We start from the raw sequence: 25,625 nt of genomic DNA, 5'->3' as shown, positions 1-25,625 counted from the left end.
GGGGGAGCACCTAGCTCACCTTTCAAGCTACCATTCATGTTGCCAAAAAGGTTGCCAAGTCACCCAAGCCAACCACTTATCAGGAGCCCAATGCACCAACCCTTGCCAAGTCCCCCGTGCCAAGCCCTGAGGAGCCCAAGTCACCACCACCCACTCCTGAACTTTCACCCCCTCCTAAACACAAAAGAAAAAGGGTCTCTGAGGATGTAGAATCCTCTCAGGTAAAAAGAAAAGTGGAGTTTCATGATTGATTACTCCACAAAATTTATGTACACTTTTGTTCATTTTGTCCTTATGAACATATACCCTTTGGTGATTCATAATTTTGTACTTCAAATACTTAATACCAACTATCGATTCTTAAATGTGTATCATGGTGTCACATAAGTTTAAAACAACATAAATAATGATCACAATAAGGTAGAGAAAAGATAAATATATTTGCAAAATGCAATGATTACAATATTGAACTTGTTTTTTCAAGTCCTTGCAAGTGGCTCAAATACAACTCTTTCTGGGGGAAGGCATGTGATACAAGAGGTTGAATTCTCCATCCTTGTGCTCACCACAATTCCATCCACTTTGAATCTATAGTCTGGAGATGTTTCATCAAGAAACTCGAGATTCTCTAACATCATGTAGTCTCCAATTTGTTGTTACTATAAGGCTTCTATACTGGGTGTGCGGATGGACTGTGACCTTTAGTTCAAACTCTAGACAGTTTTCCTCAGATTCGAGAGGAACCCATCTACCTAATTTGCTTCTCCATCTTCTATAATCGTAGCCCAGAACTAATGATTGACGACATAGTTGATATGAGATAGACATAGAATTTTGGCTTACTCTACAACTAATATTATTGCCAATATGGAAAGTTTCTTTGGTACTCCATCCGTCTCCAAGTACATTATCCAGTTCAGTCATAGAAAGTCTTCTACTAAGCCACATCGTCTTTGTCCTCTGCAAGTCCATTGTTTTGAAACATGCCACAAAGACATGTATAGGCAAGAACCATTGAACTTTAATCCTTCTTGATATCCTGCCCGGAGACATAGCTTTAAGGATGTCTTCTTTGATCTTGGATTTGAAGCTTGATATAGTACATGCATCAGGAGCTTCCCAGTCAAGTGAACTTATTGTGGGAACGGGTAACTAATGTAGTTCTCCATATGCACCTTCTCGTGATGGAACCTTGTATTCTGCAAAATAGACAAACAAATCCATTGTTTTGTAAAAGGAAGGTGGCTTGTCAGCATACATAGCATCTGCAATCCCTTTATGCATTGCTTTGAACGTCCCACTTAGACTCTCCACAGGCTACCATTCCACAGCTGTTGAAGGAAATATATCTGGAATGGAATCAAAAAATGAGAAAAAACAATGGGAGAATGAAAAATTCATTGTATCAAATAGAAGTTTTTTTTAAACTTACAGTAAGAATGCAATGTGGGATGTTCTTCCCAGTCTAACACCATATCCTTGGCCATGTACACATGCTGAACCTTAGCTAGCCAGCCATTGTTGGTCACTTTGAAAGCAAGAACACGACCTTTCCAATGGTTTTTTACTTTATCACGTTTAGTTCTCTTCACTCTGTGTACACCTTTGCATGAAGGAAGCATTGTTACCCAGTCATTCACACGAAAAGATATGGGCTTCCAAAGACCATCCTCTTTAACGTTATGAAAGTCACAAGAAGTTATGTTATGTGAAGGGCGACGTGCAGAAGACGCCATGGAAACTCAAAGCTTAGAGAAGAAGAAAGAAAATATAGAGACGGAAAGACTTAAACCTCTCACAATATATATATAGAGAGAGAGAGAGTGAAAAAGGTATATGTTTGAAAAAAGTAGGTGATTTGTCATTAATGGCCTTTTTTTGAGAGCCTTATGACATAGATTTTGTATCTTTTGACAACGCTTTTTTGAAATATAAAATAGAATAAAAGATGAGACTTCATTACTTTGGCCGCAAATTTAATGAGCTCGCTCGCCGAAAGCACCTAAATATAGCAGTTTCAGCCTTATGATCAAGAACATTTAGCCATTCTCCGTCAAAATAGGACCACCAAAACCCAAAATGGAGGAGACAAGAGTGCCATACTTTTGTATACGTGTCAAATGACTATCGAACTATTCCTTAATCCTTAGATTAACAAACAACCCTTTTTGAGTCGTTTTTGGCCCTAACGATGGACCAAAGTCTACCTTCCTAATGTGCTCTATCTCAACAAATACCTTACTGTAAGATTCATGGGCTTTGTCCTAGAGTCACCATGGAGCATATCCCTAGAATCTACTAGGCATCCTAGGTGGCATGTGCAACATTGCCAAAATAGGCCTTGTTTGTATCCTAGCCCATGTGGAACATTTATAGAGCATAACAGCACATGTAGGATCCATGTAGGCATAAATAAAAACCCTTCAATATGAAAATTTGAGTTTGGCTCTTCAAATAGGTCCTTCAAAGTTGTCATGCATGAGGTAAGTAGATGCTACATCTCAAGTGCTACATAAGCACCTGTTTTGTACTCATTTCAACCAAGTAATCTAGTTCATTTTGTGTCAACACTCTAGTCAATTTTCATTGAGTAATTAGTGTTTTGATTAGCATGTCACTTACTTTGTTTGTGCACTTCCAAATTGCATGTAAAGGTTGCATGAAGAAAATGACTAGCACATTGGGCCATTTGACACAAAAGAATTGTGGCACCATGTGTCATGACCCCATGAACTTTCGTACTTTGGACATGTGGAGTATCTCCTAAATGATTTTATCAATTTGGTTCATCACTCCAAGGAGTTTAGAGTGGAATTGTGTGTATAGTATCTTAAAACACTACCTCTGTCTAAGAGGATCCTTTGTTCATCTTGACCCTACACTCCTAGCTATAGGATGCATCAAATTCACATTGACAGTAAGGAGATGTGATGTGATATTAGTTGTACAAAGACCTGCTTACATTTTTAGGCAAATAGCTTATTGGGGTTAAGGCTCTTTGTGTCTTGCCCGATCACCTAGGCTATGGGCCCCCGCCCACTTTTGTACATTCATATACCTAGAGTGTATAGGGGGGGGCTGCTCACTCTTGGAGTCTCCCCACCCATATCTCTATGTTCCTGTGTGTCTTCTTCCTCATCGCACTGCACACTTGCACGCTCTGTACCATGCACTCACAAGTGGTATCAGAGCTATGATTGCCCATTTTGTCTCAACTCCCAAGCATTTCTTCAACGCTACATGCCCTTTGATGCTTTCCCCAGTTCTACAAAAATTGCTTCAAACTATGGGTGTGTGCGTGTAGGCTACACACACACACACACACACACACACACACACACACACACACACACACACACACACAATGTGCCTTGCTTGATTCTTTGCCTTGCTGACTTGCTAGGGTTCTTCACCAATGCTGTCTATGTCTGCACCTTAATTTCCTTGCTTCTGATGCTTATTCAAGCAACCCCTAATGTCCAACACTACCAGTGCCCCTTCCAAGGCTTGGTCAAAATTGGCTACCCAACCTTGCTATCGATTGGAGTTGGAAATTTTTGTGTGTGTATGAGAGAGAGAGAGAGAGAGAGAGAGAGAGAGAGAGAGAGAGAGTATGAGAGAGAGAGAGAGAGAGAGAGAGAGAGAGAGAGAGAGAGAGAGAGAGAGAGAGAGAGAGAGAGAGAGAGAGAGAGAGAGAGAGAGAGAGAGAGAGAGTACACACAATACTTCTTGGTTTGCTTGCACAAAAGCCTTTCAATGCTTTAGCTTTGCTTGGTTCACTGCTTATGGCAGCTCGCAAGCCTTGCTTGATTTACTAACCAATTTCCCCCTTTGCTTCCACCCCATTTACTAGACAGTTTCCCCCTTTGCTTCCAAGCTACTTGATGCCGGACTGTGAGCTGCACCCCATTTAGTTGTTCAATTTTCTTCAATGCAAGATGCCCCATGTCTGTAGATCTTTGAATTCCCTGTAGAGAGCCAATTCTTCCAAGATTCCCTCTTTAGCTCAAGAGGGACTACAAGCGTTGGGATGCACCGAGCTGTAAGATCCATCCGGATCTCCTCCGATTCGACTTCTCCTTGCCCCATTTATGTTGTGTCACTTTGATTTGATGCCGCCTAGATCCGAACTCCATTGTCGTTGAGGGAGCACTACCGTTAATCACCATGGCTTTGATATCACTTGTAAAACCTGTGTGACTGCCTATAATATGTAGTAAGACGAGCATATGCAATCCTCACTCCTAGGAGAGTGGAGACAAGAACGCTAAACTATGTCCAAGTTGACAAAAATTGTCCAAGTGGGAGTCACACTCGACCACTAAACCATCAGAGAGTAAAACTGCAAATACGCATGAAACATGGCGAGAATCTGGGAAAAATTTGGCAAAGTTTCCCTTGAAAACTAAGTAGAAAACTTAAAAAATCTCACCAAACATGCATGAAAACAAACCCTTGGTGTCTCGATAAACAGATTCAAAAAGGGTATACATGAAACTGCCAAAACCCTGGCTAAGAAGATTACTCCTGAGTGAGTGGCTCTATGGACTAGGGCACCTGTCCAAAGTACGAGAAACCTATGAATGTACCAACCTGTGAGGTATACCTAGCTCAAGTTGTATCTACAAATGCATACATAGCATGAAGTGCACAAGATTGTGCTAAAAATACTCTTTGGAATGCCCCACATAGTGCACCCTGTGCACCTAACCTATAACTTGTGAAGAACGCACAACCTGTGTCACATAATTTGCAACCTGTGAAGAGCGTGCAACCTGTGAGCAAAACCGCATAGAAACTGGCACACACTACCTTGTCGGTTAGAAAACATGTTGATAAAAAACCAAACAGAAAGTAAAACCAACCACCAGTGGTCGTAAACGCCATCCAAGAGCCGAGCACGCTCGAGGGAAATGCACTCTGGAATGGTCCGTTGGAGCCGTATGTGTCGGTATGTGCCGCCCGAGCAGGAAAGTAGGAGCTGTTGAAGCCAAAGATTTTCTAGGAGGGATTCTTTATTTCTTTCACGTGTTGATGAGTTAAGAGTCCTTCAGAGATAGGTGATCATTCAAATTGTGACATCACGGATGAGTAGGTTCGACGGTTCAAAATTTGCATCATGGTGAGAGTGCATGCTTGATGCATTGACACAATGAGGTTTGCATGGATCATTCACTGGTAATGCAAGTAGACCTTGCAGGATGTCTAAAAATCAGTGGCAGGATCTAGAGAAGATGGAATTATCTACTATCCGATTATACCTTGCAGAGTCATTATATGCTCTTGTTATGAACGAACCTAAGATTACATGGCATGTATGATAGATTTGAGTCATCTATGACTTGTGACGACTTGTGTGAGTCATCAATGATTTGAGTCATCTACGACTTCTGTGAGTCAGAGGCGTTCATGTCCACGTCGACAAGTTATGTGTTGGCATTGTGGTCATTTAGGTTACGTTAGCGTAGGAGACATGGTTGTCTTCAAGATGCAGTAGATGTTGTTAGCGCAGTTGATTTGACAGTTAAAGGATCAGATGCAGTTTCTAAGTACATGAGTGACGTGGATCTCACATTTGCTTCATCTTTTTCTCTTGACGTTTCTTATGTCTATGGATTATGGATTTCCTTCGCAATTGTTGCTAGATGCGGATGCTACATTTCAAGTCACTCCACACCATGAATGGTTTTTTAGCTATTCTAGTGGAATGCTTAACTGATGGTTCAGTGCATGACATAGTTGGTGCAGAGAGGTGAGACTATCATTACTGAGGTGGCACATCATATGTGCTTAGACATGTGCACCATGTGCCAGACATGAGAGTCAGTTTGATCTCAGTTGATCAGCTCTTAGAGATTGTGGATGCCATACTTCACTTTGAGAGCGATCTTTTACGATGCATTTGGGTTCACTGGTCCTTGCGAGAGGTGCTAGGGATGGCATGGTTTACCCTATGCACGTGGATCAAATATGAGACATTGTAGTCTCAATGACTTTGCAAACATAAACTCATCAAGAGACGAGACGTGTCTTTTGTGGATGATCTTAGTGCTATGTAGGACGTGTCTGCATAATATAGTTAGAGCGACATTGCTCTAGTGAGACACAATAGGTGTTGTTTGTGCAGGCAGAGGTAGAGCGGGTGTGCTCCTTAGAGACACGGGCATACATGGAGTTCTTTGATATGATTTATGCTAGATGTTGACCTGATGGTGCAGGGATTGCACATAATGTAGAGGTGATTGACACGAACAGGTTAGCAGAGGTTGCATGGATTTTTTCAATGTTCGGGACACTCATGCATGACCTTTTGCGGTTGAGACTCGAGATAGCGGCAACAGTGGGAGCATTTGTAGCAGAGATTGTCAATTGTACAATGACTAACACTAGCATGATGCATTGTGGAGATTTGTAGACCATACAAAGTTGTCTGCGGGATTTACATGCATGCTCTAGCATGGACATGCGCTCGCCTATCACTACAACCGATACGACTGCATGTAAATTGATCAAGCGAGCTACTGGGCATACTAGTAGTTTAGCTAGTAGCACCCAACACCCATTTATTGGCACATTCGCCTATAAGTGGGAGATTGTTGGGGTAAAGGCGTCTGTGCCTTGCCCGACCGCTTAGGCTATGGGTGCCCGCCCACTTTTGTACATTCATGTACTTAGAGTGTATAGGGGGACTTTTCACTCTTGGAGTCTCCCCGCCCATATCTCTGTGTTCTTGTGTGTCTCCTTCCTCACCACACCGCACATGCGCACTCACAGAGCTACTGTAGAGATTGAATTTGTATAGTTATGTAGTGTCATGCTTAATACAGTGAAAGAATCATTTACCTTGCAGATAATCTTTCTTCCATTTAACAAAAGTAGTAGCAACTTGTCTACGGAACTTACTTTTTGATTACATTAATATTATCCTCAATCCAATCATAAGATGGAGTTGATGGCTCTTAGCTCAAGTCCACTATCTAGATTGTGAAAATGATAAGTTAAATTACATTGATTCGTATGTATACTTGTAACTCTTCAAATTTATCCACACAAAACACTTTGGTAGTGATGAAAATTGTCTTGAAAGATCATTAACAAAACTACCCTTGCAAACTAGCTTGTAAAGACATAAAAAGCATGCTAAGAACATTTCCACAATCATGCAGTGCAATTTGTTTGAAAATTCTTGAAAAATATGCTAAGTCAAAAAGATGATATAATTCAAAGAAACTCCTCAAAAAATGTAAAAGTAGAATCTCTCTGCATTAGTTTTGTGTTTCACTAGATTAAAAAAAAAGTATAAACAGATAATACTTTCAATGAGTTCCATTTGCAACCAATTAGTCTATACAAATTCAACGTTCCATTCTCTTAAAAATGCATAGTTTATTAATTTTTAGTAAACTTCTAAACTACCATTGGCATCAATCCATGGGGAATTGTCTAACTTGGAGATTGCTTTCTATACATTCCTACAAAAGAAATAAGTCATGCTTCACTTCTTGCATGTGGCCTCTGAAAACCAATTTCCAATCATAAGGATTTATGATATATTATCCTAGACTACCTTTGTCGAAAATAGCCCGCAAGGTGGCACCACATGTGAGAGAACCATGCCAAAAGGAACATAAGATGAACATGTCATGCTATGCCTTTTGGCATTGAACACACTACTTTAACTAGAGGTACCCACAGATCTTTTTTTGGTCTAAAACAACATCATATAAATGTTCCTAAGCACTTGCGTGAGGTAACAATCTGCTCTAACCAATCTATTGCTTCATAAAGTTTAGCCTGTCATGATTAGCTTCTTTAAAGAATAAATATGTGTGGATCTCAAAGTACTTTGGAAAACTCTTGGCATGGAGGTGATGGAAGAGGAAGATCCCTTAGCCACAATAATACCTCACTCACATTGACAAACAAATATTGTGATAAGGTAATAACTACATAATGTTGGGATTCAACAGCAGCTGTGATGAACGGTAGAGATTCCATTTGCCACTTCACAGCTTTTGGCAAAGGCTTCTATGTGGCTATGGCTACTGCACCTCCAGATCATACTTCCTACAAGGACGTCATCCCTGTTAACAACCACTTTATCCTTGGTTCGACCCCACCTTACTCCAATGGGAATACTACCCATGCAAGCAGCATCTATGGAGGCAACCCAAGCTATGGAAACATCAATGAGCTTGCTGTAAATTCAGCTAGTGCCTCTTTAAGAATTTCACGATCCTTATAACATTGGAGATTGAAAAACATTAAAACTATCAACATGTGGCAAATGTGGCGATAAAAGTGTCCTCTATGCCATACTTGTGCTAAAATAGATAGAATTGATTTCTAGGTGGCAAAACATAAGCTCACATTGACACCTTTGTGACGATTTAGATTGAGTTGCATTGAGTCCACTCCATGACGTACTCCACATATAGAGACAAGACTTGAAAATCACAAGATTGGCAAAAAAAATGCAAATGCATGAGAAAATGAGGGACAAGAAATGAGGGGCACATGTGCAAGGGACCCAACAATAGTTCATATAGTCAATTGAACTCAAAAGCTCCAAACCTTACATTGATGGCTAGAGATAAGGGACTTAATGACTATTACCCCTTACATAGTGTCACGTCCTCACCCTTGGCTTGAGACCGTGTAAGGTCCCGTCAACTCTTGATTTGTAGGCTTGGCTTGCTATCGCTTGTGATCATATATCCGTCTTGTCATCAATCTAAGTTAGGTGGTGTAGTCCCAAGCTCCAACCACATAAGGGTCATAAACAACCCCTAGTAAACCCTTTGGTATATTCCCACAATGCACGGTGTGTGCAGGACTAGCATGGGAGCTCCCCACTTGTCCGGCCTTCGAATGGATCATTACCATGATATACACTCACAATAATAAAATTATAACATCCTCGTTAAACTAAAGTGGGTTGCAGTGGGAGCTAGCTATGTACGGGCCACGGATCAAAGGGATGTATATAATTGCAAGGAATAAGTGTAAATGTCCTAATACATCATGGCATTCTTTGCTTTTGGAGTAAAGTATGTGCATGTATGGATTTCAACAAAGGCTAAAACAAATATGCTTTGATTTCATGATGATGTTTTTTGTTGCAAGTGAAGTGGAACTTCTACTTGAAAATTATTGTTGCACATAGTGTTTTATGAAGAAGTCATTTGAGAAAAAACACACATTAAAATATAGAAAATCTTACCCCGATTCTATGCATGTAACCAACGTAGATTTCAATAAGTTTGGAAAAATGTTAGGCCTAGGATAAGATGGGTCAGGGCCAAGGTGTTAGGAAATAGGATGTAGCTAAATAGATATTTGAGTAGCTTACTTAATGGAGAGAGACAAATTTTCACACACAAGAGATTAGAGAGAGAGAGAGAGAGAGAGAGAGAGAGAGAGAGCACAACATATACGTGGTTCACCCAATGTAAGCTACATCCAGGGGAAAGCAACCACTCAATGACTTTAGTACTTCAAACAAGAAGTAGGTTACAAAGGGATTATACCCTTAATAGAGCTCTCACCTTGCTTCAATCTCACCACCTCACACCCACCTTGTTGCATCAACTTCACACTCCAAAATGTGTGTAAAAATGGCTTCCTTTTATAGGCCAAAAGAGCTACCCTCTCTCATGAGAGGCAGCCATGTGTAGCCGCCCTTGTGTAGACAAGTCCAAACGGACTCTCTAATCCGCCCATGTGTGGCCGTCCTTGAGAAGACAAGTCCGCTTTTGAAATCGGCCACCGGCCATTGACTACCGACCAATAGGCCAAACGACCGGTCGTTTACCAACCACTTTCCGGCCGCTGTCCGGCCATAATATTCCGACGAAAAGGAATATTTCGACAAAAGTTTTGCTTGTTTTGACGAGTAATTTTTCTTCACGCCCGATGGCTTCTCCTCATAATGGGGGCCATACAAATGTGTGTTTTTAATACAAAAAATTACAAGACATAAATCAGGCTCCATACTTAACACAAGGGCTAGGACACACATGCGGTACATGGGAGCCTATATTTAGTAGGCCAAGGGCCTATATTAGGCATGGTTGGGTGGAGAGTCACATGTGCTAGTCCCGAGTCTCTCATACTGATATCAAAGCTTAGGGCATGGAAGGAAGAGAAGCATGACGAACTACAGAAGCATGCTTGGTCGTTGGTCTTCTCTCTCTCTCTCTCTCTCTCTCTCTCTCTCTCTCTCCGGAAAGCTATGGGCCATGGGAAAAACTCTTGCAAGGATAGAGGGGAAGGTTGTGGTGCATGGTCAGTGCAAGGATTCTATCTTTGTCCTCCTCCCGCTGCCATGCCTACAAGAATCCACCTTTAAGTGAGCTTGATCATGAAGCAAAATAGGCGGAACAATTGTTTTCCAAGGGAAGGGGCCTAGGGTCAACTGCCATGAAACAACCCACAAGTGGGCTTGACGGATGCATGCCATCCCTAGCAGAGAAATTGTTTCAACTTCCGCCTCTTTTAAGCATCATGTAGAGCACTGTAAATCCTTCTTCTAGGTTATGCACTGCAGGTTGCTCATCCCATGAGAGCTTCATTTTCATATTGAAGGCCATTAAAGTGCCCAAAGTGGGTGTTCCCACCCACATGTGCCCACTATTGGCAAACCCATGTGAGGGGTGTGGATCTACGAGCTCTCAAGACACCGTGAATGATTGAGGATTTGAATGTTTGCTACAAATCATCCTCTGTCCACAACAAATTTCAAAGAGTCTTGGAAGGAGCTAGAAATAGTAAAGCGAGCTCTCAAAAAGAAGATCTCAAGAGGGAGATCATGGCAAGGCCCTCGACAAGAAGTTTCGAATTTGACAATGCCGATTGCATCCCTAAGATACTTGCACGCATCATCGGAGCTGGAAGCTACTGCAATGGAAAATGAGGGGCAACCCAAGAAGAATGGCTCAAGGCAGTTCTCCTTCGTGGTTTGGGAATGCTTGTAAGTAACCACATCCACATGAAATGCGAAGCCTTAACATGAAGGCCATGAGAAGCACGCAAGGTACAGAGGTGCCGATGGCAGGCAATGAATTCAAGTTGATTCTCAAACTCGGTTTTAGATGCACTACAAGATGCCACTTCGTCATAAGGCATGCGGAAAATTTTTGTGGTGCTGCCTTGCTCTAAAAGATCGTAGCTATAGGTATTATGCAACAATGAATACAAGAAATGATGCGAATCCAGCTTTAAGAGCACAAGATGTCAAAGTTATATGGAATAGAGTATTACAAATTGTACTTTATGGAATATACTTCATGTTTGAGAAGCTCGACTACTATGTTCTTGGATTGCCAATGTCTACCTTCACGGTGCCCTACACGATGATGCACACAGACTTTGTGGTCCATGTCAAACAGGCAAACAAGAAAACTTTTTTTTTCTCCCCCACTATAAAGAAGCGGATAAGCAATATGTGCTTGCACAATCATCAAGAGATTTGACATTATTATGGGATGGTCATTGAATTGATTGCTCACAACATGCATATTCAATTTCGTAGATAACTTCACATCTAACAATGCCGTTCCTTCAGGTCCGTATTTGTCATACACCCATGTACTTCAGGCCTTAGTGAAGTATGCTGCCAATATGCCTATCAACAGGAATTCTCCACTAGCCTCAAAAACCCATGATAAAAATCCTATCTAACATTTCTACATGTAAACGAACAAGCCCTATGGCATACTTGCAAATCTTAGTCCTTACAGATCTTAAATCCTGACAGTTACAAGTAAGGACCTTTCAACTTCGAGTTTGCATTTAAAGTATATGTACAAGAGACCTTCACTTCTAATATTAGATGTTAAAATACAATTAGGTAAACTTGTTACATGGGCTGAATCACAGAGAGCGAGATCAGAATTACAAGTATCACCAAAAAGTTTAATCAATATTATATATTTATTCATTTAATAATCTTAATAATTGGCTTTCAGAAGAAAAGGCTATGTGCTCAAGTCTCATCACTGACCTGAATGAGAGCCCCAAGACAGTCACTCATCTAGGGCCAGTGTAGGTGGAAATTATAGTTCCAAAAAGGGACTTAACTTCCCCTAAAATGCGTTTGGATATGAGCGTGAATTTGAAATCCCCGGTAAGACTAATAAATGACTTCAACATTTCTTTCAGGAGGCATAGCATGAGCTCCATTCAGCTGCTTCAGTCACTACGAGAATTTCTGATTTTCAGCATACTCCACCTCTTAGATGACACAGACATGCTTGTATTTTTATAAATAGAAGCCAGCAAAGAAGGTATAACAGTGACGCAAAAAAGAGAACATAAAGCATTTCCTCTTATCATCTCCAGTTTCGGAGATCCATCCGAGCTCTTGTAAACATGTACAGGGTGGACTATGTTATATACATCTTTTGAAACGTAGAAACCCTGATGAAGGGGTATGAATCAATTCAATAAAGGGTGTTGGACATTTTTGCTGTCCTTGCTATCTCCGGGATCTACACGAACAATCAAAGGCTGACAAAGCTCTGAAACAGCTTCAGCTTCAGATGGCTTCAGACTTGTTTTCTCTCCTTCAATTTCAAGGATTGCTTTGTTGAGTGACCTTCTAGCTATTCTGGACAAAAGAGCTATCAACACCACTGCAAAAGCACCAAGGTACATTAATAACTGCTCATTACTAAAATCCACATGCAACGATTTCTGAAAAGTCGATGTGTTGGTTACTGACCAGAAACCGCCAATCCCAGCACCAACAGAATCTGCTCCATCAACATGCATTTATAAGAAAATAGAACAAATTTATAAATTGAATGTTCATTTACAAAATGGAATCTGTCATCACCAATATGGCTAACAATACAGAATTAAGGCATCACAAACATTTTGACTTTACCCATTCAAATGTTGTGAAATGGCCCCAGTGGTGACTTATATCAGAAAGATCCTTGATGGTGGTTCCAACATAAACAAGAACTCCGGTGACGGGCTACAGAAAGTCACAAACGGTTAAAGGAGCATTTACAGAAATCAATGAAACAACTTAATCCAAAACAGCCTGAATTTGATGGCAAGGGACTTGTGCGTGTTCTTGAACCTTCCGACTAAAATGTTAATTATCAAAACATCAATTACCATGAGATTTTGCAACAGCTGCACATTACAAATCATAATACCTTGCTTTAGCAAAACCGATACACACCCGGTCTCATTTAAAAGTGCCATAACTGCCTGTCCATTGACTTTACATTATTACCGCCCGCCCCCCAAGACTCATGTTATCTAAACAATGGCACAATGCTTGTAACAACTACAAGCACTCCCAATAAAAACTCATTGACTTGTTTCCAACGAAACGATCTAAGCACTAAAACATTTCCTTTCCATATGCTTTATTTTGGCACGCTTAAGGAACCCATCTACTTCAAAAAGCTCTTTAAGGCTAGTAAATATCCGTATGCACGTGTCTTTTCTAGGATCCCAGATTAGACATCAAAAGGGAGCAAGTGGAAATTGCATTCTAATGGATATGTGAGCTAGTGAGACAAGGTAGAATTACTATCTTCTTGTATCGCCTGGCAGGTGGTGTTGGCCGATTATAGTGGTACCAAAGCACAAGACTATCTCTACTATTCACGAAGGACCAGACAGCCTTAGATTCACCGCGAGTAAAGTTCCTACAAGCTCATTTGTAAGGTTCCGGCTATGTTCGCACGATACCCACAACTGCGCATTGATTTTCATATGCAGGAGGTCAGCCTGAGCGGAGGGGCAGCTTGTTAGGGGCACCTCGCACACCGCCTTCACAGAGCCTGCGTTTTTCCTCCTCTTCTCTGCTCGCTCCCCTTTTCTCAGCTTGACAGCAGCAGCACCTTACGGCTCTTAAGCCTTGGGGCTTGTAACCCTTACATATAGTTCCCCTAGACGGGGCCTCCATCGGAATAAATGGCAACACCCTCCTCAAACCCCTCCAGCAGCAGAATGACAGGGAAGAAGACCTTTGCTTTGCCCGACTTCACATAATCCATCGATCCCCTACCCCCATACCAAGTAATCTCCATGGGACTCGCAGTGTGGCATCAAATGTTTCGTGGGGGGTTTTGAGGTTTTGAAATGTTTCATTAAACATAGGTTTCATTTTTATTTTGTAATACATATGTAGATATAGGTATTTTATATCTATATTCGTATCGCACATCTACATGTGTGTGTTTGCACGTATGTATACACACATACAGAACTATGTACACATACAAATGCGTACATAACTACAAATCTAGAAATGTATTTTTACATAGTATAGTGCAATTTGAATTTATCATTCATAGACATGCCAATTTGTTCACAATTGAAGTATTAACTTAAGCAAAGCTTAATTAAGAAACAAAATAACATAGGAGATAAAACCTGTTGTCTGTGTGTGAGCGCGCGTTCGCTTGTGGGTTTGGGTTGGGGGGGGGGGGGGGGGGGGGGGGGGGGGGGGGGGGGCGCACATACAGACAAAGACAGCAGAAGCATAGCAGAAATTCGGAATTAAAATTTTGTTGTATTGCCAAAGAGTAATCACACACGCGTGATGACAAAATAAACGATGCACTAAAAGTATGTGTTGAAAAAAGGAAACCTTGACTTATTTTTTTGGGAATGCTTTGCGTTTCACTGAAAATGTTCCACAAGTTCCGAGGTTTCAAGGTTTTTATGTCACACAGAAATCCTATCTACTCCTAGAGCTGAAGAAATTGCAATCGGCATGGAAGCCATGAAGCAAGAAAGACAAGCAAATTCTCGAATTGCAAGCCCAGTGAAGTCATGAACACCAAGCAACAGATTACCAGGACGATTGCCACAGACACTACAAGCATTGAATGACCAAGTGTTAAAGGTAAACTCATCTAGGTTGTGAACAAAGTCATATGAGTGGTTAAAGATAAGGAAAGATTGGAGAGTATGAAGAACAAACTAGCAGAAGAAATAAAGGATGACTACACAAAACTCAGCAAGTCGGTCCCATCATGACCTAGGAGACCGGAGATAATGACGCGAACAGATTTCATGGCCCAAAATAGAAGTTCCCTAAGTTTTAGGAGATGCTTCCGTTGGGCTCCCACTGGTCTTTTGACCATCTATTCCCATTGGGACCGCATCCAAAAATGCAATGTGGCCCAACTGTCGGGTACTTTCTTTTGGTGACCCCACCTTGACTTTGTGCCTTTATTGAGTTCACTTCCTAGTATCCACCAACTTGCTAAGTGCGACGGGGGGACCTACATGATCTTGAACTGAGCCTAGACATCCTCTTACTATACGAATTCCAGTGCCAACCAACTTCCCGTCTGCGGGTGAAACTACCGTTTCACACTAGCCATACAATATCCAGCCATTTAAAACTTCAAAAAGAGGGTCCCAAAAATTAAACAAAAATCATCGGAAAGAAACCAACAACTCAAGTTAGCAATTGCCACGTCCTCGTGACATACCGCCCTCGACTACGTGCCATATATACATGCCATAGATGATTTAGTGTGGTAAGCATCCTTTTATCTCGCATTTATCCGCAAGAAAGCTGTCAAAACATGTGTACAGATGACTTAATGAGACCTTCATACTTTTGTCAAACAATGTACACTGCTATTGCACTGAATCCATCGGTACATTTGATGTGCTAGTTCTACCATTACCTCTCCTTGGCAGACCTTGGGTTGGGGCATACGTAAGCTATAACCCAAAGGCCTCGAGGTAAAGCTGCAATTTGGTGACTCTGACAGTTCATGCTCTTCCATCCACTTTCAATCCATAGGTGGAGTTCTTGAGCTTCACCAAATAGCATTTTGCAACCTATCCCTTAACTTTTACATGTGCCCAAGTAAGCTCAAATTTTAAGATGATTTACCAATGCGTCAAAGAATCCGAGAGCAACGTGCCACCTGATAGACCCACATCACTCCCGCAAGAGATCTAGTAGACATCTTGGTTCATACTTGCAAACCCTAAAAACGCAGCAGAAAATCAGCCCTGATTTGACCACTTTTTGGCAAAGCGAATGCTGAAAAGATTATGTAGGAACATGCAGAATTTATTGTCTGTCCTGTGAAGAGGAACCCTCTTCCATAATGCCCTTCCCTTTGTCTGCCATAGTGTAATCCCACGTTTCTATACTGTGTCTTCACCAAACCAACAGAGGCTCACTTCTTGAAGAAAAAGTGATTTTGTCCTGGCAACGGAACCATGAAACTGGCCCGTAGGGCGGTAGACGTAGGTTTTCACCCGAAATTCTTTACTTTAGACACACACACAAAGCACCTTAGCAAGGTAACCTGCGATGGGAATTAACACTTAAGCAGACACACGGCTCGGAGGCTAGAATGCTCTGAGCAGTCGCCGACAACTTGTAGGCCCCAAAATTGGCGCCCCTTTCGGTATTTCTTTATTCTTTAGGAGCGTAAATAACAAAGAAGAGTCCTTGGAATCCTTTAACTGTATCCAACTAGATACCACCTGTTCTGGCAAAATTTCAGCAACATAACAACCCCAAAACTTTCCCCTGCTGGAACTCGCTTCCACTGACATAAACCCTCTGATTCCTGCACAAAAACATTAAATTCAGCACGCTGTATTTACTGGTTTTTGCCCTATTTTCAGCCCTAAACAGTCCCTGAACTGCCCTCTAGTAGTGGGGCACTATTCCCAATGGTTCAGGCGTCCGTATGGCTGGAAAACAGTCAAAATACAGCGCATAACCAGCGCTGAAATCACACCTGTACGGTGAGGTTATCACCCTCACCGGTGCCTGCCTTTGGAGCAGCAGTTAGCTACTCTTGTTCCTGCTCAGAGAGGCTCTTGCCTCAGCAAAAACGCATGTAACCACACAGCTATACATGAGTCAAATGAAGAGCCCTCCTGTGGGGCATCACATTACTGTACGTAGGGAAGAGAGAGAGCAGTGTGAGGTGTGCACGGCATGACTTCTTGCACCACACTGTACATGAGAAGGAAAGCTTGCAATCAATAGCTCTTAACATGTGGCAGACTTCAAATGAGCTCCCTCTCAACAAGAAATCGAGTGCCCAAGTTTCTGCATGAGGAAACTGCACTAGAACGCGCCACCTTTTCTCATTTTGGGCTCCCCGCTTAAAAATCTCCTGCCTGGTTGCCCAGTTGACTTTGCAGCAGAGTTCTAAAATGTTCCCCTTGTCATTTCGGAGGTAATGACGCGAACAGATTTCATGGCCCAAAATAGCAGTTCCCTAATTTTTAGGAGATGCTTCCGTTGGGCTCCCACTTGTCTTCTGACCATCTATCCCCATTGGAACCGCATCCAAAAATGCAATGTGGCCCAACTGTCGGGTACTTTCTTTTCGTGACCCCACCTTGACCTTGTGCCTTTATTGAGTTTACTTCCTAGTATCCACCAACTTGCTAAGTGCGACGGGAGGACCTACATGATCTTGAACCGAGCCTATACATCCTCTTACTATAGGAATTCCAGTGCCGACCAACTTCCCGTCTGCGGGTGAAACTACCGTTTCACACTGACCATACAATGTCCAACCATTTGCAACTTCAAAAAGAGGGTCCCAAAAATTAAACAAAAATCATCGAAAAGAAACCAACAACTCAAGTTAGCAATTGCCACGTCCTCGGGACATATTGTGCAAGAGAGAGTATGCAATTGTGACCTACCTGGACATGCAAGTCTTGCTAGAGGCTCACAAGGGTGCCAAGCTAGGTCCTAAGCTAAGATTGACGCTAGACTGTAGCAAAAGCTTGTTGACGTCGCGCAAGTGCAGTGTGCACATGATAGTGGAGGCTTGAAAACGCTGGTGTTGTGAGTGCTACTGTGGGTACAGCTGAGGGTACTTGATATTGTGGTTACTACTTCTTCCCCCCTTAGGAGAGAAGCCAAGGTCACATATATACTCCATAAATGATGGGTCGAGCAGTCATAAAGTCAGCCCCACGACCTTGATGAAAATGGCTAAAAGGTCACTTATTAATAAAATGATTTAAGGGACCGTCCCTATGCCTACATGCTGAAATGGTTGTACTGTGCAAGAGAGGGTATGCAATGATGACTATGACCTGCATGGGCATGGACCTCCTGTTAGAGGCTCACAAAGTGCTACGCTAGGTCCTAAGCTAAACTAAGATGAACACTAGACTGTAGCAGAAGCTTGTCCACGTGGCGCAATTACAGTGCGCGCGTGACAATCCCTAAGTGGGAAAGTATGAATGGCAATTGACATGCTTGAAAAATCTCCTTCATTCTCAGATGTCATCTCTTTCTACCTCAGAGATCTCTCTCCTCCACAAGTGGCTTGCTCATGTACGTGGAATTGTAGGTATTCTAGATCGGAGTGGAGGTGTCCACCGGATCACGAGCTAGATCTTGTCTTCAATGCATCTTCCACTACCACCTTTGACACTTTCGGTATTTCTTTATATTGCTTCCACAAGGTACAAGCTCTGGGACTTCTACTTTGCTTCTCCACACGGTAGAATGCCAGAGAGAGAGAGAGAGAGAGAGAGAGAGAGAGAGAGAGAGAGAGAGAGAGAGAGAGAGAGAGAGAGAGAGAGAGCCCACACAACCCATTTCAAGGCCCTTGGTCTATCCAAAAGCAGTTACACGAAAAGCAATAGTTCTAAAAGCTTAAGGTCCAAAAGCATGCGCTCAGAAGGTTGTCCTTACAGCGTTGCAACGTCATCAGTCAGTTCCACAATACGTGGGCAGGTGCCACATCAGCATGCTCCACACAAAATTAGGTTTGTGTTTTATCTTTTAGGGTTAGGCCCTTGGCTGAGATCTACAAGTTGACAGGGTTTGGATTTTTAATCCCAACCCCTCTGGTCTTTACTTGAGGCTTTTAGACCCCTCGGCCATCTTCAGTAAGTTGGGAGATATTCTTCTACCTCTAGGTTTTACTCCCATCACGGGAGGAGTTTGCAGCACAAAATCAGATTTATATTGGCAAGACATGGGAAACGCCCTGTGCAGACTCTCAAGTCTCACCATAGAGGATATTAACACGATCATGCACCAAAAGATGCGAGCCATCTCCGGATCGTAACACACACATATCCACCATTCTTTATCTTAGCTCTGAGATACACACCCACCTTTCATAGGTGTACCCCTCAGGCTCTTGATACCCACCTTAGTAGTGTTTCTGTATAGTTAGTTTCTTTCGTTTTATCCACACCTTGTATCAGATTCACCATGATGTAACTCTTGAGTCTTTGGTCTCATAGGTCATTTTGGCCTTTAGAAGAAGTTAGTATAACATTTCAATTCAATCCAATCTATGTGAGCGGTGGTCGCAATTTTTCCCAAATTCTTTAACACAGACTATCCACCACTAGCACGGAACCCCAAGGATGAAGAGGGTTATCCTATGACCATGCACATCAGCCTATGTGCTGCACAACCTACAAGCCAAAGGCTCTTGAAAAGACAGCTCAAAGTGTTGTAAAGAGGGAAAGAAATAGCTAGGGCTGCACCATTGAAACCACAGATGTGGGCCAGGAAACCATGTGGAGAGCAAAGATGGGATGCTATGCTGATAGACGATCAGCCCCAAGGAGGACTCCATGGCTGACCTTAAGATGATCTAAACGAAGGTAATTAAACAAGCAGTGGTGAAATCCTATAACTAGGACTGGATAGCTTGAAGAGGAGCAACTCTCTCTGCCTCAAAATATGAGCCCATGTGGGACGTCCTCTCACTAAGAGGTGCATCTCACACCCAAAAAATCCCCTGAAACGACCAAAAGGGGACCCAAAATCCTATATGCTATGCACAGGTAGATGATGGCTGTGCATCAATTTCGACTAATAGAGACTAGGACGGGATGAATTACGTGAAGAATCATGAAGCTGGAAATGTTCCGAATTACCGGAGTATATTCATGTTTTACTTGAAGTAGCAGAACACACATGTCAAACAAGAATGGTGCATTATCAGAAACAAAAAACATTTTGGTTTTGAGGAATGTGCAGGGTAACAATCCGCTTGAATGGCAGGTGAGGGAATTTGGTTTTTTTTTTTTTGCGGGGATTGGGAGAGAGGCGGGGGGGGGGGGGGGGGATATAAGTGAGGCAAGGAAAAAGAAGAACGATGGCATGAAGACAACAGAGTTTTTATCCAAGTAACAGGAGAGTTTCTCAAGTGTCACCTTTGCGTGTCAGAGCCATAAATGATAGGCAAGATGATTTGAGCAAATGGTACTTGCATGTACTTGAGTCTTTGACAGAATATTCCCCCCATTATGTTAAGCTGTACATCTAAATTCACCCCTGCTGTTTAATATCAATGGTTAATGCCTTACATGAGCTTGCATCTACTCGGTCTCTGATCAATCTACTTGTAACTGTAGTTTGGGCTATCAATCATAAGTGGTCTGTGTTATCAATTGCAGTCAGTGCAGTATTAGGAGCTTGAAGGAGCGGTTGTTAATCAAAGGTTGATAGATATCATAACTTTGGGTATTCATTGAGCACTGCCAAAACGACTCCTTGCATGTCAAGAAGATAGCTCGAGGAAAACCTACCAGGAGACATCGGTATCCTTTCAAAGAGAGGAGCTTCAAGGGGAGATTGTTAATCACTTAATGCTCAGAAGAGGCCAGGAATTGAAGGAACGAAGGCCATGTTGTTTACATACTTGCTATCAAGAACATTAGAATTCATTTGGGTTCAACACTTGTTACCACAAGTGCAATACAACATGCTATTTACCAAATTCAAGCTTCCTTATAGATTTATTCCATCATGCTTGATGGCCCAGTGTGCCCCGGGGTCGGGGGGGGGGGGGGGGGCATTGGAGGAATCAAAGCAAGTTCATGTATGCAGGTACTTGCTCTCATGATCATTAGACTTCAATCCGTTAAGCAATTGTTACCACAAGCATAATACAACATGCAATTTACCAGATTCATGCTTCCTTAAAGACTTAATAAACTTTTCTAGCAATAGCAATGATCAAAATACCTATAGACTCTTCTCAACACATATATGAAGATTTGGACTCACCATCATGCCTATCCACGATGCCATCATGTAGGCTCCAAGACTGATTGGAGTAACTGAAAGAAGGTAATTCAAAATGTTGAATGGTAGGAGAGGTACTAGCCGAAGCAATAGGACAATCTGCAAGATAAAAGATTGCAAGCTCTCTCTCTCTCTCTCTCTCTCTCTAGCTGTTTTAGCGGCTTAGTCCACACTCAGCACTCTAGGATTCCATAGTATTTTATTTTGTTATTTTGTCATTTTGTCATCTTGTTACTCTGATTTTGTATTAGATCCACCACATTGTAACTTTCTGGTCTCATAGGTCACTTTGGCCTTTTGAAGACGTTAATATAACATTTCATTTCATTTCATTTCTCTCTCTCTCTCTCTCTCTCTCTCTCTCTCTCTCTCTCTCTCTCAACCATTAACAAGATCAAGCGCCACCTATTAGGGACAATAAAAATGCTCAAGGATGCGTTTCGGCCCAACAAAGCAAGATCACGGCAATGCGAGATCGGATGACGGCCCAAGACAAAGAGATTGCATCACTCAAGAAGGAGCTCGCTGAGACACGCTCACGAAACACGCTTGAAGAGGGAGAATTGCAACCCTCTGTGATAGAAGAACTAAACACAATCAAAGAGCAAGTGCGAGCCATCAAAGAGGGGGAAGAGCAGCATAAAGAAATGACGACTTCTTGGGTGGACGTTATTACAAAAACTCAACAGAAAGCAGATGAGGTTGAGAAATGGATTGAGGTTGCCAAGAAAGGGAAAAGCAAGGAAACAACATCCACACCCACCCTTATCAACCTGACATTAGAAGAGGAGCAAAGAAGACGTGTACGCTCTCTACATGTGAGAATTTGCGGCCTTAAAGACAAAGATAATGCAAACAAAGAGGTAAAAGAACTCATGGCTTTGATGGGGGTTCATGAGCCAATGCACTCGAGCTTGGAGAGTGGGTAACAAGAAAAATGGGAGCAAGGGGGAAACCTCGAAAGAAAGGGCACTCATCCTTCGTTTTCCCTCCATGGAAGCGAAGAAGGACTTTTTGAAGAAGAGACCAACTCTTAAGAAGACGGGCATTTTTCTCGGGGATGACCTTACCCTCTCACATCTGGCCCATATGCAGGAAGTAATGCCAGAGATTAGAGCGGCAAGGGAGAAAGGTAAGATTGCTTTCTGCCGAGATGGAAGAGTGGTGATATTGGAGCCACGCTCCACATGACGGTGTGAGGCCTATGGGACCACACTCAAAGTTGCTACCTGGAATTGTAATGTATCTATACGTCTGGATGTGGTGCTTTTGAGGAGAGTTTTACCGGGAGAGACATCATCTTCTACTCTGAGACACATCAGGCCCCTGGGCAATCTATGCCTCACATTAGTGGATACAGATGGGAGACACTTTGTAGACAGGAGACGATCAGAGCACAGAGGGCGGGGCTCAAGAGGAGTGGCAGTGTTATTCAGGAAGGAGTTGCAGCCATCGATACATACAGCTCGTAGGGATGTACAAGCTAGGTACATGTGGGCGAGATTGAGAGCAGAGACTGACAGATATCTTTACATTGCCATTTGCTACTTTCCCCCGAGTACGTCAGTATATGCACAACTCAGAGGACAGTCCCCCTTCTCTAGCCCTGTAGGGGAACAGTAGGGGGGATCTATAATGGTCTCCAAGACCTGTGCACAGGAATCCTTCCTCCACACTGTCACAAGGCGGGCACCACGTGCCAATAGAAAAGAACAGACTGAACAGACTTTTAGCACTTCAATAACAACTGAACTGAAAGAGAGAGACGACACGCGACACGGAGTGGCGGAATTCCACCCCAGAGAGTATTGGCCCCAAACATTGGTGCCCCTTTCAGTATTTCTTTATATTGCATCATCAAAGTACAAGCCAGTACTCCAAACTCTACACCTTCTCCAGGAAGCATGCCAGAGAATGAGCCCTAGCCTCATATTTAAAGGCCCTTGGCTTGAAAAGCAGTTATAGTAAAAAGCCTTTAAAACTCAAAAGCTTCTGGTTCAAAAGCAAAGCCAAAAAGCTGCCAGCGCAATTTACGGAAATCCGTACAGCCTGCCACGTCATCAGCCAATGCAAAACGCGAAAATCCGTACACCTTGCCACGTCATCATGTTAGCGCAATTTTCGGAATTTGTCTGTTGCCTTAGGGTTAGAGTTAGGGTTAGGGTTTCTAACAAAAATTAGGGTTTGCAGGTTTTAGGGTTAGGGTTTCCAGCATTAGGGTTTCAGCAGTTAGGGTTTAGGCCCCTCGGCCACATCTGTACGTTGACTCCATTCTTTAGGCTTTGACATGTCAGCGGTTTGTTACATCTCCCCTTCTTGAAAGAGAGTAATCGTCCGCAATTACAGCATACCTGCAAAACAACTCAAGTTAGCTCAAAAATTTCCGAGGGTCATTCCGAGGGACAATCAGTTTGCTCTTCTTATTAAGGAGTTAGCTTCTCCTTGCTGCTCTTTTGATCAAGGAGTTAGCTGCTCCTATCGACTGTTTTGATCAAGGAGTTAGCTTCTCCTTGCTGCTCTTTTGTGGGACCGGTATGCTTTCAGAAAAGCACACGCCTGATGCTCTGATACCACTGTCACAAGGCGGGCACCACGTGCCAATAGAAAAGAACAGACTGAACAAACTTTTAGCACTTCAATAACAACTGAACTGAAAGAGAGAGACGACACGCGACACGAAGTGGCGGAATTCCACCCTAGAGAGTATTGGCCCCAAACCTTGGCGCCCCTTTCGGTATTTCTTTATATTGCATCATCAAAGTACAAGCCGGTACTCCAGACTCTGCACCTTCTCCAGGAAGCATGCCAGAGAATGAGCTCTAGCCTCATATGTAAAGGCCCTTGGCTTGAAAAGCAATTATAGTAAAAAGCCTTTAAAACTCAAAAGCTTCTGGTTCAAAAGCAAAGCCAAAAAGCTGCCAGCGCAATTTACGGAAATCCGTACAGCTTGCCACGTCATCAACCAACGCAAAACGCGGAAATCCGTATAGCCTACCACGTCATCATGTTAGCACAATTTTCGGAATTTGTCTGCTCCCTTAGGGTTAGGGTTAGGGTTTCTGGCAGAAATTAGGGTTTGCAGGTTTTAGGGTTAGGGTTTTCAGAATTAGGGTTTGCAGATTTTAGGGTTAGGGTTTCCAGCATTAGGGTTTAGGCCCCTCGGCCACATCTGTACGTTGACTCCATTCTTTAGGCTTTGACACGTCAGCAGTTTGTTACACATACTCTCCAAGACGCTCTCTGTAACCATGTCTGCAAGTATCTGCAGTGTACTGTGTCATCTCAGGAAGAGATCATATCCAAGGTACTGAATATCCTCTACAAATGCCTCTAACCATTTTCTGAGTCCATCTACTCAAACTCACCTCTTCTGTAACTAGTGATAGTTCATTCCAATAACTAGCTTTCCTGGCTTTTTGGAGATAGAGTGGTCTTGAGAGTAGGAGTGTCTTTACGAATAAACATATGACCTCTCCTCTTTGTGACCTAAATAAGCAAAACATCTATCTCCAAAGGCCCAACCTCCAAATCTGGTGTCGCTGCTGTCTCCTTGACAAGAGACTGGACCAGGCTGTCTGCAAACTGCTGCAGTGAAGGAGAAACGCCTTCTTTCTGTGAAAACTGTCTCTCATCTAAAGGATTGTCCTGCTATGGTATTGATACAAGAGGCACCTCTCTCCTCCTATAGACCATGGTAGGACGCCTAGAACCACTGCTCTAACAATGAGCAGCTCTCTGAACCAGTATTGTTGCTGCTGCAATTTGCCGTGGATCTTGCCTCTCTGTATGTTGCTGCTGCTGTTGATCACAATCTCCATGTCTCTGTCTCTGTCTGCCTCACTTGCAAGTGCCTTTAGAACAATCTGTGACAAGATGTCCCAAGGCATGACAATAATAGCACTGGCTTGGACGACCACTGACAGATAATCTCTAAAACCTGACTACTCTACCCCACTCAAAATGGAATGACTGGAAATGTCTACCTTGGAGTAGTATCCACCGTCACCAGAGGTGTAGAAGAATCCACATCAGTAGATTCTAAAAAAGGAGTGCCCAAATCTGATCCAAACTATCGAATAACGAAGGCATCCTAAACCATGCTTACAGATCTAGGAAAGATATCTTCACTAAAAATATGGGGATCTGTTGCACCGCATTAAACGATGCAATCTCAAATTCTGAATAGTCAGGTAATTCTAGAGGAAGCAAGTGTTGTAAAAGAGAGGACAACGGGCCACCACCGAATGAACTGCAGGCGTTGAAGAGAATAACAATTTGAACAACCCTTTATCCAATAAAATCAATCTCTGTAGCTATTCCTTCGAGATGAGAGCTGCCTGAACCCAATCCCTAAAACTTCGGGATGAGAGCTGACTGTACCCAATCCCTTAAACGACCCCTTTGACAAGGAGCTAAGGAGCCGACCAGTTGACAAATGACTGCTCTGTCATAGAGAGCCCTGTCCAAATATCTTGACATCATAATCTGACTCTCCAGACAGCTGTACTAAAGGCTCCATCCCTGCGGTAGTCGTCATAAAACTGAAGGCGCAGGTGTTTCAACGCCAAGCAATGAAAATACTCACACA

The 25,625-nt window shown here is 42.6% G+C and overlaps 1 protein-coding gene across 1 annotated transcript in view; it reads right to left on the bottom strand.

The window, feature by feature from the left end:
• Window positions 1-12,240: 12,240 nt before the first annotated feature.
• The window catches only part of LOC147463092 (uncharacterized), a 64,607-nt gene continuing 51,222 nt past the window's right edge, over window positions 12,241-25,625 (bottom strand). Inside the window, exons 6-9 of the mRNA XM_086487281.1 lie at window positions 21,020-21,136; window positions 12,890-12,982; window positions 12,725-12,755; window positions 12,241-12,635 (exon numbers count right to left, since the gene is read on the bottom strand). Coding sequence (XP_086343407.1) covers window positions 12,439-12,635; window positions 12,725-12,755; window positions 12,890-12,982; window positions 21,020-21,136 — 438 coding nt within the window. The 3' untranslated portion in view covers window positions 12,241-12,438. The remainder of the gene's footprint in view (window positions 12,636-12,724; window positions 12,756-12,889; window positions 12,983-21,019; window positions 21,137-25,625) is intronic.

This window comes from Adiantum capillus-veneris, chromosome 2 (genome assembly GCF_014529385.1).
Source record: "Adiantum capillus-veneris isolate H3 chromosome 2, ASM1452938v2, whole genome shotgun sequence".
NCBI classification, from domain to species: domain Eukaryota; kingdom Viridiplantae; phylum Streptophyta; class Polypodiopsida; order Polypodiales; family Pteridaceae; genus Adiantum; species Adiantum capillus-veneris.
Note: the sequence above shows the minus strand (reverse complement) of the source record. Positions and strands in the feature narration are given on the sequence as shown.